The following is a 15854-nucleotide window of genomic DNA, read 5'->3' on the forward strand; positions in this document are numbered from 1 at the left end:
AAAATTTTGTAGTCTCCCATTTTTCCTAAACACTGCCGTGTGGTTTCCGGCACCAATATAAAAAAAGAAACACTCCATCTCATTTCCCCTGGATGTCGTAAGAGGCAACTAAGGGATAGGCTTTTAAACTTGGGATTCTTATTCTAGGCGATGGGCCAGCAACCTGTCACTATTTGAATCTCAATTCAATCACAAAGCCAAACAGTTAATCGTGGCCTGTCAGTATCTTCAAGACTGTTGGCCTTGTCTACCCTGCAAGGGATATAGACGTGACTATATGTATGTATGTACTACCATTAAGAACAAGTTTGATGGTTGAAGACATTAGTGAAAAACAAAACAAAGATTGAATTATATAAATCAATGTATATTTGCCATAATATATAAATACAAATAATAATAATTGTCAAAACATTGATTGATTCTTATTAGTCGATTTCGTGGGTAAATAAATGCATCAAGAAAAGGTGGTGCATTAAGCTTAATAGCACCTTCATTTGAGATAGTAGGTAGTTCATTTCTATTTAAAATAAATTTGACAAATTAAATTTACATTTATAACAATTTAAACTTAATAAATAACTAAAACTTAAATTAAAAGTAATATGATTTGCTGATCCTGATTATGCCATAAATTTATGTTGTGCTACTACACGTGTACAAAAATGCCATTTAAACCTATAGTATAAAATCAATTTATGTATATGTTATGTAACTACCTTATATATATCTTGTTTGTTTTTAAGTTAAAAGATACAATAGTCTCTTAACAGCATCAGACAGACACTCATTTTAGTTCAACGGGTCCCATAAATCTTACTGGCATAATTTGAAAATAGTATAACGTTTTTTAGCATAATCATTGTTTCACATATTTTTTATGCATATCGACTGGTATTAAAATAATAGTAGTTAGTAACTATTATGTATCATCATAGTTGTTTTTTATTTTTTTGGGAAATATGCGTAATAAAATTTATGAAATGCACCCTGAAATTCTGACAAAGAATACAAATAATGTAAGAAGTAATTCTCATTAGACCGAGTTGTATATAATTGTACAATTTAGATAGTATTATATAGTAGGAAACCATTAGAATCACAACCCATCAATAATAGAAATAATATATTCAAGTCCACGAGACAAGGTGACAAAATAGTAACTTTTTAAGCATCACAAATTATAAAATTATTGTCTTAACACAAAGATAAAATTCTTTATTGCACCATAAGAGTAAAACATATAAAACAGCACAAAATAGATAGAGATGGTACAAAGGCGGACTTATCGCTAATGCAATCTCTTACAGTTAACCTTTGGGTGGAAGGAAACTAAACAGGCGTTGGGCAGAGAAAGATAAATAAATGTTTAAACGTTATAAAATACACACAGAATAATAATGATTCCATGTATTAATTAAATAAACTTATAACTTTTATGCAATAGAAACCAGGGCAATTATTCAGCTCGTTCCGACAATATTTATATAGACACGTATACAGTTTTAGGTCGATTATTCTGTTTATTTCACTTCAATCACTACATAGTATAATACGCCTACGATTTTATTCCTTTAATAAATTAATAAAGAAATCCTCTTTAAAATATATATGAATATTGCCTCGTGGACATTAGGCCTTATCGAATAGTAAAATAGGCATTAGAGGAAACTAAATTATTATTTAAAATAAATTATGAAAATTCGTAGATTTGCCAATTGTGCATGCCAACAAATTTGGTAAATCATGAGAACTCTATGAATATCGTTGTGCTTACCATTTTTTAAGCAAATAAAGAGCTTATTATTATTATGAAAACGGGAGCATTTACACATTAATCATCAGTCTGCTTGGACTGCTATAATTCATCAGAACAATTTGTACGTGCGTATTTGGTAGAAAATCATAGGCCGATCGATATCAAAGATTCTTTCTAAAAAATATTAGGACAACAAATGGCATAATTAACATTGGCATAACGCTTATACGTCATGCCTTCTATATTTACTATTTGTTGCAAGCATGACAGGAATACAGCTAAAAAAAAATTCTAAACAAGAGCACACCTTTGTGTGAGATTTATCAGATGCAAATTTTAATTAATTTCTATACCTACGTTATGATTATGTTTGATGCATCATTAAAATTGTTTAACAGTATTACGTGAGCGTTATTTATACAGGTCAGCCTGGAAAAGTAAATTAATATTTTTCAAATATTTTCCGTTATAACGCTTACGGATTACTCTTAACTAGGGATTGCAAACTAGTCCAGCTGATCCAGAAATCCGCAGTGTTTTGGACCAGTCTAAAATAAAGAACAAACTGAGACCATTTCGTTAGTGTCCTGTGGGATTACTGGTGCGAAATCGTCTCAGTTATTATTGGGATATCATCACTACATAGTATAAAACAAAGTCGCTATTTTAGTCTGTTTTTCTGTATGCTTAAATCTTTAAAATTACGCAACGGATTTTGATGCGGTTTTTTGTAACAGGTAGACTGATTCAAGAGGAAGGTTTTTATGTATAATAACTTTTATAATTTTGCACCCATGCGAAGCCGGGGCGGCTCGCTAGTAGTTAATATGGGATAACCCAATATGCTTATTGAGAAGGATAAGATAATTTTGCTGGATGAAAGTGCTACCGGATTGCAACCCCTACTCTTAAATAGCTTCTTATTCTACTGCAACATAAAAGTGTAAAGTGATTTAAGCTTATTGCCTATAATTTATTTTATTACAATTATTTAATGGACATTTATCCCTTTGGTCGTTGAGGACACGGTTTGGTACTGAATACTGTTATAATTTATTTATTAGTTCCAACAGAAGCGAAAGATTTTTTTAACTCACATTTTGGTATTTATTTGTAAATGTAACCTCATCATCATCTGTCCCATTATACGCGAACGTTGAAATGCACTTCAGTTAAACACAAAGCGAGAAAGAAATAAAACGAAAGGCAGATTGCCTTTCAAAGTACATGAATATGGCGTTAGTTATGGTTGCATATTTGCTCTAGGAAAGGAGCTTAATCCCGCCTATGACCGCGATTCTGAAGTAGATACGAACGAGACTCTTGTGACTTAAGTGTCAATGACCTCAAACTGCTTATATTTAGTCCAGACTGTTGCCGCAGCTTAATCACCCTGATGAAGACAACTAGTCCTGATTTATAATTTTTGACGAAATAAAACTCTGGACTCGGTAAAAGGATGTACATTCGAAAAACGTAAAAAAAATGCGGGATTTTTTTTTTACTACAAACTTCCGCACAGATAACTAATTGGCGCAAACACACCATTTGTACATGAGTAAAAACAGATGGCCAGATAGGTGGATATGGCAGTAAATGATCCGCCACTTGCACCCTACCACAGACATAGCTGTTCGTTATAGCAAATCATCATCGACAAGAAAAGGTGAGTGCGTTTCAATGTGCAAACGACCCTAACGAAGTAACCGTGCCCTCAAAACTCTAGCACCTCTGTATCCCCGCTGTAATCCTGTTAGCTCAGACTCCTGACAATGCTTAATAAGTGTGTTACCAGTAATGGTATTAACAGCGATGAATGCGGTAATAAGTACGGGGTTCCGTTACACGCATCCGCGTCGTTACAACTCTGGAGGCAGCCGTGGACGTACCTGAAGTGGAATGGAAGAAAAGGTTTTGCTCTTAACTTTCGAAACCAGCATATCGAACTCATAGAAATCTGAATATGGAAATGCCATGTTGCACTTCAAACCATATAAATGTGTCGTCGTTTTGCAACGCACGCGGTTTTCTGTGCAGTTGTCAAGCTGTCAAATAAAATCAGATTTGACATACAATATTTAATTACCGCCATAATTAAATATTGTATGTCAAATCTGATTTTATTTGACAGCTTGACAAATGCACAGACAACATCATCGTTTTGTTGAACAATGGAGCCTTAAATTTAAAAAGTGAAGTGAATTATGGCGATGAACCTTCAGTTACCTTTTATATCGAATTCTATGTGATCATAGCTAAAAGTATGTACATATGTAAGAAATGGTAAGTAAAAATTTGATATACATACCTACTTAAATATCCGTAAATTTTAAAACTTTTAGATTCTTTCATTCATTCAAGGCGTGCTGTATGTATGTATTTTAGGACTTATGACAACACTGCATTTACCTGTCGTTGTAGTAAAATCTGCCGCAGTGCGACATCCTTATTATCTCCGTGTCGGTTGTAGCCGTTCCAGAGTCTAACCCGCATCCACGCACCGTGATTCTTTCGCCAGTGTCATCTGCAAAATTGGACATTTTATAACTTCGTGTAACAAAGAAAAATCATCAAGCAGTCAGTTGACATGGCCTTAAGACTATTTGCACATAATAATCATTCCGCAAAAATTTTTATATGTAAAACATTATGCGAAACGATAATTATGCGGAAAGTCTTATGAAGTTTCAAATTATACAAACATATATACATATGATCACGTCTATATCCCTAGCGGGGTAGACAGAGCCACCAGTCTTGAAAAGACTGATAGGCCACGCTCAGCTGTTTGGCTTAGTGATAGAATTGAGATTCAATAGTGACAGGTTGCTAGCCCATCGCCTAAAAGAGGAATCCCAAGTTTATAAGCCTATCCTTTAGTCGCCTTTTACGACATCCGTGGGAAAGAGATGGAGTGGTACTATTTCAAATTATGCCATTAACAAACCCATACAGCCTTAAAGTGGACTCGTCCCTTGATTGGTCATGAAAACAATATTTATTTTTCGCAATCTGATATGCATTAATTAATTCATTCATTATTTTACTTGGTCAGTCCCCGGCTGTATAAGTGATAAACTGCATGGTTATTTTCCCGCTCTTGTTTTCGCTTGATAACTCACCAAAAAACCCAGCGATTTTGATACAAGATGTCGCCGGAAACAGTCCATCCCGACCCTTCCTCCCGCCCATGCAGGGCGTCTCCAGCATCTCCAAGGAGTGGTTGTTGTGGAAGGGATCATCGCACGCCGGGAATCCCCCGCCCATTGACACGCACTTGAAGCAGTCGATGCTGTGAACTGATAGATAATTTATATATTTATTTATATATTTTTTTGGCATAATTTCGTTAAGCCTAAAATTATACATACATACATAAAATCACGCCTCTTTCCCGGAGGGGTAAGCAGAGACTACTCTGCATACTTCCTTCGCTTCATCCACATTCATAACTCTCTTCATGCAAGCTCGGCGGTTTCTGGTACTTTTGACCTGACCCTTTACCCTAAAATTATGCGAGTTGATATACACTACTATAATTCTTCTTGTCAAAAAATTTCTTGCATAGGTAAGTATGTAATTTGTTTATTTCGGACATCAAACTGCTCGTACAAGCTTTAGGCCTGAGTCAATCTCCTGACCTGGAGGTCGATTTACGCACGTTCATTACACACACACATTACAAACCAAACTTCACTCTCTCTGTTACTGTACATATGTATATCTTATCTTTTCTCTTTGTCTTCAAAAATAGATACAAACATGAAATCACGTCTATATCCCTTGCGGGGTGGACAGAGCCTTGAAAGACTGATAGGCCACGTTCAGCGATAGAATTGAGATTCAAAGTGACAGGTTGCTAGCCCATCGCCTAAATAAAGAATCCAAAGTTTTTAAGCCTAATAGCCTTAGCCTATAAGCAATAGCCTTTTACGACATCCATGTGAAAGAAATGTAGTGGTCCTATTCTTTTCTTTATTGGTGCCGGGAACCACACGGCACATCGTATCAAACATAGATAGGTACGAGAGATAAATGAAGGTAAGAATTAGGCACAGTCAAAGTTCGCGAATGTGTGGGTTGACATGTCACCAAGCCGTCTCTGATTCTAACAAGGTTCGAGTATGTTCATCTTTGATTTGATCTTAACCCTCCCTTTCAACGTTACCATTCACAACGTAAACACAACAGTTAGAGTTAAGTGCCGTGTGGTTCCCGGCACCTTAAAAAAAAAGAATAGGACCACTCCATCTCGTTCCCATGGATTTCGTAAAAGGCGACTAAGGGATAGGCTTATAATCTTGGGATTCTTATTTTAGGCGATGGGCTTGCTACATGTCAGTATTTGAATCTCAATTCCATCATAAAGCCAAATAGCTGAACGTGGCCTATCTGTCTTTTCAAGACTGTTGGCTCTGTCTACCCCGCAAGGGGTATAGACGTGATTATATGTATGTATGTATGTTAGAGTTAATTAATAAATTTCGTAAAAAAAAATACTTACCAACAGTTAACCACGACAAAAATAAGAGTATACCAATAGAAATATTAAATTCCTGGCGTCTCCCTATAATGTCCATTGTAGAATCTAAAAAAAAATCAAAGCTTTTTGGTAATAAAATAATAATTAATCAGTCACATACATAAGTTATAAAAAATTATTATTCCCATAGATTAGTGGTTCAAAGTCACCGTTTTATATCTTAATAATATTTTTTATATCTTCTTGGATTCTTCTTGAAATTTGACGTATTTATAAGTATATTTGAGAGTCTGAAGAAGGAGATAGGGTACCTTTCATACCGGTCAAAACAATAGTAAGGTTTAGAATAACTTTATTCTCATAAGATTTACATAAAATAAATCACTTACTGAGAAAACAATATTTATATAAGTATGGGCATGCATTTTATACAAAATAAATATAAAAAACCAATAGCCTCGACACAGAGGGTATAGAATATTAAATATGAAAAAAATTAGTAGGGTAGATCTACGGAGCTACGGAGTAGTTCCAGTGGCATTTGCGAAAAACCTGCACTCTCTTCTACGTGGCGTTAAATTCATCGTATTTTGTAAGTACTCGTAGGTGGCGTTGAATTCGCCGCTTTTTGTACATACATACATACATATAATCACGTTTATTATTACAACATTATGCTGAGAGGAAGCCTTTTTGATATTCACAAAAACGCACAAATTGTAAAATCTGTTACTTAGTGATATCAAATAAATACTTTTCTTTCTTCTTTCTTTCTTTCTTCTTTATATCCCTTGCGGGGAAGACAGAGCCAACAGCCTAGAAAAGACCATTAATTAGGCCACGGCTATCTGTTTGGCTTAATGATAGAATTGAGATTCAAATAGTGACAGATTGCTAGCCCATCGCCTAAAAGGAAAATCCCAAATATCGCTTTTTTGTTTATGGCGCTAAATTCACACGGGCAAAGCCGCAGGTAAGAGGTAGTAATAAAAACAGGTGCGGAGGACTTAGCCAATAACATCAATCAATCAACTAGGTTACCTATGTTTATTTAGCTAATTGTGTTGACTCGATACGCGCGTCGACCGCTCCTACAATCTCGTATTACAACCATTGTGTAGATCAGAGTTACATATGGTCACGTCCTTATCCCTTGCGGGGTAGACAGAGCCAACAGTCTTGAAAAGACTGAATGGCCACGTTCAGCTATTTGGCTTAATGATAGAATTGAGATTCAATTAGTGACAGGTTGCTAGCCCGTAGCCTAAAAAGAAGAATCCCAAGTTTATAAGCCTATCCCTTGATGACTTTTACAACTTGCACGGGCAGAGAAACAGTTGGCACACATTATTTTTCTTCGCTTCAATACCAATGTGGAAGATTTTTAGACATGTACACGCCGCTAATTATTCAAATAACAGTTTGTGTAACGATAGATTCAAGGCGAAGTTAATATAAACAAACGAAAACCACAGACTCAATAAATCAAATCCTTATATTATCTGTGCCAAGTATTAGACAGCTTCCCATGCACTTTGATTTTAAACAGAATAAAAAAAATATATTCGAAATTTGTATTATTTCATGTTTGGTGCGCGATTACTCAGCTATTTAGGTATGAACCGATTTTGAATCTGTGCATTAAACTTTTTTAATCAGAAATCTTAACCGATCGGTTATGTATCAGATATGTTGACGCGTAAGATATATATTGGTACCTTAAGTTTTATATATAGACAATATTTAAATCTCAATATATCATTAAGCCAAACAGCTAAACGTGGCCTACCAGTATTTTCGAGACTGTTGGCTCTAGATGTTATTTATAAACCTAACTATTTATTGTATAACATTAAAAAAATACGATGAAATTGAGAACCTCCTCCTTTTTGCAGTCGGTTAAAATGCAGTATCGTTGAGTTAGTTTCCCGTATATTTATTTAATCCCAAACCGCTGGTAAAGTAAACACGAAAGTCAATCACTCCATAATGATCAAAGTAATTTCGATGTTATTTTTTACTAAGATCACTTCTTATGATAATGTTTACGCTCAAAGCAGGCATTTGTGTAAAAACGTAAGTTCTTCGATCAGTTAGCGAACCGTATAAAAGATGCTGACTGAGTCAGTCAGACTTACATAGGTATCAACGTACAACCCAACTCTAGACAGCCGGGTCTAGAGCACAAACGTTGAAATTAGGTTTGGTTCAGGTAAGTATAATGACTTTTTGTCGTATATAATGAGTATTTTTCTGAATTTCTTACGGGGATTGAAATTAACGGGAAGAAATATAATTACTTATTTATTTGATCGGAACAATCAAATTTTAAATGGTAACTCAGTTAATAATAAATACCTCGGTAATTTATGGTTAAATCATAACATAGATAAATACTTTAAGACCCGCGCAAAAGTAAGTTTCATATTTTATATTTCCGTTATTGAAATGCTTAATTTTGAACAGACTTTAAAAAAATGCTCTTAAATTGATGAATTTTTTTTATAAAGTGCATGATTAAAAAATTAAAATCTTATTTATTGCTTGAATGTGGTTAGCTGATTAATTAATTGATTAATTCTCGAGACATGATTCTATTCTCATACTCTACATGTCAAGATCTGATGATGGAATGGAAATTTGGAAAAGCCGAACTCTTCATATTTTTAAGGCATATGTAGTGATTGTTTAGTAAGTATAATTTCTAAAGTCTTTCAGATATTTTCGTTAATAACGTGAAATGGAGAATAAACAATTAAAATATTTTATTTTTATTTTGAAGCAGCGTTATTTAAAAAATAAATTTGTATATGTTATAAATATGGCACTAATTAATTTCATAGTAAGGAATAGAAAAGGTACTGTATAGATCTATCTACTCACCTGTTATTCTTGTACAGGAAAACTACTTTATCGATAAATATTATAGTAAACAACATAAATATTCTTTAATTCAATCCTTTCAAACACAGTTGTGTATTCAAACACTGAATATATTTAAATGATCTAATTCTGTAAAAACAACACGAGGCAAACGGAACCACTAGCAATTTGTTGAAAATATCGACTACTGAATTAACGTAGACGTATGTGTAGACGTACTGAAATTTACCTTTTCAGTCAGCGGTGTACTGAAACAGTGTTGCCAGTCTAAAAGAGCTACGCGTTATCTGGTAGAAAAAAATATAAGTAATGGATTTTAGTTTACTCATTGGTAGAAAGAAATTCAGACTTTTATGTATGTATTTTTTTCTTTACTGCTGTTTGACGTGACATAACCTAATAAATAAATATTATTGATTTTTAGCTGTAAACGTGCACTGCGCTTTGGTCAGCTGTCCTGGAAATAGAAAAAAGCAAATATATTCACATTCATTTGTAGCGAGAGCAAAGATTCGGCTCGACGTCATCAAAGGGAAGATCTTCCGCTAGGCTGGGTGTTATGCGGCTCCGACGATGTTGTGTCCCATCCGTGAAATCTTTGCTTGCGCGATTTAGACTGTTCGCCGTTTTTGATTGATAGCGTCGCATGTTTGGGTGTTGTGACTTGTGGCGTAGAGATGTCGCCCCACATTTCAATTATATTATAAGCAGCAGAGTGTAGCGTAGCATATAAGTAAGTATTGTTTGAAAATGTAGACTAAAGAAAAACCATGACAATAAAGGATTAGTCTTTTGTCGGTTTCTAAAAAAGTCCCTTACTGGTCACCCATTATTACATAAGTATATAAAATCATCACAGATTTAAAAAAATTTTAAAATCATGCTTCTTATGCAGATGGGTAGGCAGAGACTCCATCTTTCCACTTGCCACAGTCCCTGCATACTTCTTTCGCTTCATCCACATTCATGATAATCTTCATACAAGCTCGGCGGTTTCGGGTAGGTACTTTTATCCCTACATCTAATGGATATACGAGTAGAAAATTCTTCAAGTAATGTTTTAAATCTGTGAAAACACCCTAAGCAGATATGACCAGAGACTTATAAAAAAATAAAAATATGCAAAGACGTTCCGCCTGCACTGTCTCGTATATCACGTCAAGTAATTATTATTATCAAATTGATGTTGTCAATCAAATCCAAAACTCAAAACCAAGACAATCACAACCAAAATGGAAAATGTTGGCAAAAAGAAATAATCCCGCATCCGGATCTAACAATGCATCTGAACAAAACTAATGCATCGACAAAACCGAAAGAGGCAGAAAATGGCAAAAGTTCGCAATCGTTATAACCCGCCACGTATTTGCATAGACAGTCTCCCCACAAATTGCGGCTTCCTAACTCCGATCATGTCTCGATCAAACGTATCTTGTTCTTCGTGCATGTGCAATCAACATGACGAAGACGAGGCGCCATGTTGTAATTCCGCCAAATGTGAACTCAATATACAAAAAGAACAACATACACAAACCGTAATCAGCTGCAAACCCGAAGAGCCTGTCGATTTGGACATAAACTGTCCCATTTGCAGAGCAGAAAAGACGAAACAAAGTAAAGCAGAACAATTCCCATGCAAAGAATGCTCAGCAAAAGCAAAAAGCGCGGACGGTGCATGCCCTTTGTGTAAATCGCCCAAAACTAACAACATTGCCAAAAACGAAGCCAAAAAAGTTAAAGACAGCGCTAGCAACACTTGTCCTACTTGCAAAGATAGTAAATCTACCGTCAAGGTTGAGAAAGAACTGCGTTGCCCCTCGTGTGCCCAACCGGTCGCCATTCAGTGCTGCGGGCCAGGCAGCGCGCACAGCCTTAGCATCATGATAATACCGGAGAAACTCCTCAAAACCATATCTACTAACACAAAAGGCGATAATCCATCTTGTTGTCAAATTAAGAAGGAACCAGCGACGCCTAAAAGCAAAGAAGGCTGTGGTATGGAATCGTGTATGGCGACAAAGAACGCAAAGTCTGCAGAAGATCAAAAGAAGGACCCTGTCGGTAAAGGAGAAAAGGCGGCTGAATGTAGCGATGTGTGCCCTCCTGCTGGGAATGAATGCAGCTGTGTATTCCCACCTGCATACAAGCAGTACACCTGTACAGGTCAGATCAGCGGCACTTGTGATTGCACCAAGAAAGAATAGACAGTTTTAGAAATATTTTGAGGCCTTACATTGAAAAAGTCGGTTATTTATTATGTATCTTATAATATAAATTACTAATTTTCTTTTTTGTTTGTTTACTTCTTCTTGACGTATCGTTTAGACTAGTTATGTCATAAAGAAGATATGTATATTGTATATCCATAAGGTTTAGTTGACAGCTCGTCATTTTACGTATTTCGGCATTATCTTAATACCTACGTCGCCTACTCGTATTGTGATATTATTATTGACTAGCTGTGCCCGCGACTTCGTCCGCGTGGAATAGTCATTTTGGGCATCATTGAAGCCCTCAAGAAGGAATAAATTTTCCAGTTTTTTTCACATTTTCGATTATTTTTGCTCCTAAAGGTTGCAGCGTGATAATACTTAAATAGCCCTCCTCGATAAATGGTCTACTAAACACGAAAAGAATTTTTCAATTCGAACCAGTATTTCCTAAGATTAGCGCGTTCAAACAAACAAACTCGTCAGCTTTATAATATTAGTATAGGTAGATTACCTAGTTAGTAGGTAACTACCATATATATTCTAGAAACACCAATAAATATTTATTCTAGAAATTCGCTCACAACGGTGCCTACCCTCAAAATGAGTGAGAAAAAAATAATGTATTTATATATTATGTTGTCTTTATTATTCACTGAAAACTACGGATTTCTTCTGCAACTTTGCCGTAGTGCATATATTCAGAGACGGTTTCATGGTGAACTGTTTTTTTCGTATCGCGGGATTCTTGACTGAAACAAATGATCAGTTATAGGTAGTCTTAGGAATATGATAGGATAAGATGGTAGGAATTAGAGCAACCCAAACTTCCCAAATAATAATTAACTACGTATGTGAGTGGAGTAGCTTACATACAAACATACATATTATCACGTCTACATCCCTTGCGGGGTAGACAGAGCCAACAGTCTTAAAAATACTGATAGGCCACGTTCAGCTGTTTGGCTCACTGATAGAATTGAGATTCTTATAAAGTGACAGGTTGCTAGCCCGTCGCCTAAAAGAAGTACCCCAACTTTATAAGCCTATCCCTTAGTTGCCTTTTACGACATGTATGGGAAAGTGATGGAGTGGTCCTATTCCTTTTTTGATAAAGACGTGATGAATGCATATAACATACAGACACAACGGATAATGGTTTTTTTTTAATTCCCATTCTTGTGGAGCCAAATCGAAGTAATAAATATTGATTGATTCTAAATAGAAAAGATTTGTGTATTTTTTTGTATGTTCGTAACGAATAAACTCAAAAACTACTGGACTTATTTACGCGCAATATGGCACAGATATATGGAATAGACCTTCGGGAGTGACATAGGCTAACTTCTACATGTATTTCCCACGAGAGCTAAGTTAGCTAGTGTAAGAATAAGAACATTTACCTCCTCCACGTTTCCTTGGGAAAAATGTTTTATCTTGACTAGAGTTCGCAGCCTCTAAAAATAATAAAGTGTATAATATATCTTATATAATTCAATTACATATACATATGTATGTACATATACATATGTGTGATGCCGTGTGGCACCAATACATCAGTTGCAGCGTGATGTTATATAAGCCTAAAACCTTCCTCGATAAACGGTTTATTCAACACAAACATAATTTTTCAATTCGAACCAATAGTTCCTGAGATAAGCGCGTTCTAACAAACAAACTAACTCTTCAGCTTTATAATATTATAGCCTAAAGCCTTCCTCGAAAAACGGTCTATTCAACACAAAAAGAATTTTTCAATTCGAACCAATAGTTCCGCAGATTAGCGCGTTCAAACAAACAAACTCTTCAGCTTTATAATATTAGTAAAGAAGTAAAGATGGGAATTTTAAGTCAATCAAAACTAACCGACAATCTTATGAATTTGATCTCTCAATGGCTTCACATACACGTTGATCGGCCCCATCCTGCTTTCCGTGATAAAACCGTTTGTGGTCATGTCTACAGATGCTGCTTTTTTGTAACAGATTTTCTGTATGAAATCTCTAGTTTTCGGAGTCATCAATGTGAGGCAGTTTGGTTGAACGCTTTTTTTCGGAGGGCTCTTGTTTCGGCGGCTGCGCACCTTTCTTTGGCTCATTTTTGTCAGTTTCAGTTAAACATTTTTTTAATTTAAATTATTACGTTGTATGGCTTGAATGATATTCGATGGATAGTGTGAAGATGATAATGGACAATGTCAGAATGACCACAGATAAAGTATCAAGATTTTTTTTCTAAATTTATTTTTAATTTCTTTCTTAATTTTATTGTCTAAGAACCTACCAACCTTTACCCCACAAGTCGTGTTTTAGACAAGTTTGGTATTCATTTAATAAGTATAATTTATATGATTGGTTGTCGGATAATGCTTGAAACTTCCATTGGGTTTATCTAAAAAAAGAAACAATTCAGTAATATTCTGTATTCTGGATATTATAATTTTCTAAACTTTAGGACCTTTTGCTCAGCTGACTGAGCTATCTCATGACTGGAGAGATGAAAATTATATGGCTCAGAGAATAAGTATTGCCATTAAATATGGCAATGTTGCCAACCTTCTGGGCATATTGCCACAGGTTGATACAAAGCAGGAACTATACAATAAAAATATTTTTTTATTTATATTTATTAATTTACTTTATTGTTATTCAAATAAAATAATTAAATAACAATAAAGTAAATATTAAAGGGATATACAAAAACATAATCTTTAAGAAACATTTTTGGTTGATTTTAAATAAACAGGTAGAAACATGAATATAAAAAATTAAATACATATAAGTAAGGAAATAAGAAAGAAGATTTCATTCTTGTATCTCAAAGTTTTCAAGATTTTAGAATTATAATTATACCTTTTTTTTAAAGGTTCTATAAGCATGGATATACATACATACATAAAATCACGCCTCTTTTCTGGAGGGGTAGGCAGAGACTACAAATATGGAGCATGGATATACATGTAACTATTTATTTATTTAAATCTTAACATACTCATACAGCCCCAATGTTGCATGCATGCATTGTAAACACATAATATATGATTAAATAATTTTAATTTCCTTCCTTTAAGAAAATCACATTTACTTACAAATAATATATCACAATGTTACAAATAATGCAATTTCTCACATTCAAACTTACAAACATTGATCAACAATTTTAAATCTTTTTTAAATTCTACAATCTGAAATGGCTCATAAACTTTTAATATCACATCTTTGGAAATATTACAATTATTCACATACTCATTATTAATTAATATTAAAAACCCTTCATTCTCTATATTTCTTGCTTGCAACAAAGAACAGCCATATTTTATTTCAATATTTCCTATTATAAAAACCAAATGTGATCCTCTAGGTATTCTAAAATTGGAATTTGTTGCTAGGAATCTTTCATGTTGCCATAGAGAAATGTTGGCATTATTTTTTTTTAACAATACATTCAACCTATGGGCAAGGCCATCTTTCTTGTACCGAATCTTCTTTGATTTATTTGGACATAAAATATCTGGTTCTTCTTTTGTTGATTCTGTGGTAGTTTTATTTGAATTGACCGGGGTGGCTATATTTATGATTTCGATTTCTTCACTTGTTTTAGAATTATTCTTTGGAGTGAGGCTGTCCTGTATGGAAACTTGGGAAGTGCTTTCAGAGCTAAAATGATTATCAAAATAAGATTTAACTTTATTCACTAATTTACAATCTTTCACTGACTTTAGGGAATCTAAGCTGTCATCCAAATTTACGGCACTGGTGTTTTCTTTGTCTAATATGGGCCTTGTTCTTGACACTTCTGTATCTATGTTATGAAAAGAATCTTTACTTTTTATTTGTACATTTTCCTTATTGTTAAAACCTACGGAATGGCTCTTTAAAAAAATATCATCAAATTTCGATTTATCACTACAATTGAGAGCTAACGACACACTTTTACTTATATTTGTTTCATTTTCAAAATTAGTGAACAATTTCTTTTTCACTCTAGTAGAATATGTGGGCGACGCACTTTTCAGAATCAATATAGGGCTTTTAGATATTCCTTCACACATTTTTGATGAATGTATAATGGGCGACTTGTCTACGGAATTACCTTTGTAAGTTGGATAACGTTGTGAACACAAAATTGGTGATGTTTCCTGACGTTTTTCAGTTCGAATTTCTTTTGCACCACTTGGCACGTTAAATATAGAGATGTCTAAGTTAGAAATATTCTTTGGCACCTTTTTACGTCGTTTTCTTTTCCTGTTTTGCTGTTGAAAAGATGAAGTCAGTTTACTTGAAACATTTTCATATTCGCTTGAATCAGATGACGACCAATTAATGTCTTCACAATTTTCTTGAGAACACAGCAGCCTGAATTTATTATTAAAATTCTCTTTACATCTAGGCATTGTGAAAAAAAACGTAAAATTTAATATTTTATGTAAGTAACAAGTGTACACAGAAAATTTTGGTTGGTTTGACACTGACATTTTTTTTTCTCATTTTGACAAGAAAGTTTGGCCAACCAAACAAAA

The 15854-nt window shown here is 34.4% G+C and overlaps 4 protein-coding genes across 4 annotated transcripts in view; 1 reads left to right on the forward strand and 3 right to left on the reverse strand.

The window, feature by feature from the left end:
• LOC106130084 (DNA ligase 1) overlaps positions 1–15854 on the forward strand; it is a 122387-nt gene that overhangs the window by 41998 nt on the left and 64535 nt on the right. The gene's annotated exons all lie outside the window — the stretch shown is intronic.
• On the reverse strand, positions 380–9354 carry LOC106130092 (uncharacterized). Its single transcript, XM_013328854.2, has 5 exons — positions 9126–9354; positions 6264–6347; positions 4882–5058; positions 4169–4283; positions 380–3648 (listed from the first exon to the last, which is right to left on the reverse strand). The coding sequence occupies exons 2-5, from the start codon at positions 6337–6339 to the stop codon at positions 3513–3515; spliced, it is 504 nt and encodes a 167-aa protein (XP_013184308.1). The 5' UTR covers positions 6340–6347; positions 9126–9354; the 3' UTR covers positions 380–3512.
• Positions 11984–13530, reverse strand: LOC106130060 (uncharacterized). The gene is made up of 3 exons (XM_013328818.1): positions 13202–13530; positions 12739–12792; positions 11984–12087 (listed from the first exon to the last, which is right to left on the reverse strand). Exons 1-3 carry the CDS (start codon positions 13431–13433, stop codon positions 11984–11986), a joined length of 390 nt encoding a protein of 129 aa, XP_013184272.1. The 5' UTR covers positions 13434–13530.
• On the reverse strand, positions 13663–15791 carry LOC106130088 (uncharacterized). The gene has a single exon (XM_013328852.2). It carries the CDS (start codon positions 15726–15728, stop codon positions 14442–14444), a length of 1287 nt encoding a protein of 428 aa, XP_013184306.1. The 5' UTR covers positions 15729–15791; the 3' UTR covers positions 13663–14441.

Source organism: Amyelois transitella, chromosome 31 (assembly GCF_032362555.1).
Source record: "Amyelois transitella isolate CPQ chromosome 31, ilAmyTran1.1, whole genome shotgun sequence".
In the NCBI taxonomy this organism is placed as follows: domain Eukaryota; kingdom Metazoa; phylum Arthropoda; class Insecta; order Lepidoptera; family Pyralidae; genus Amyelois; species Amyelois transitella.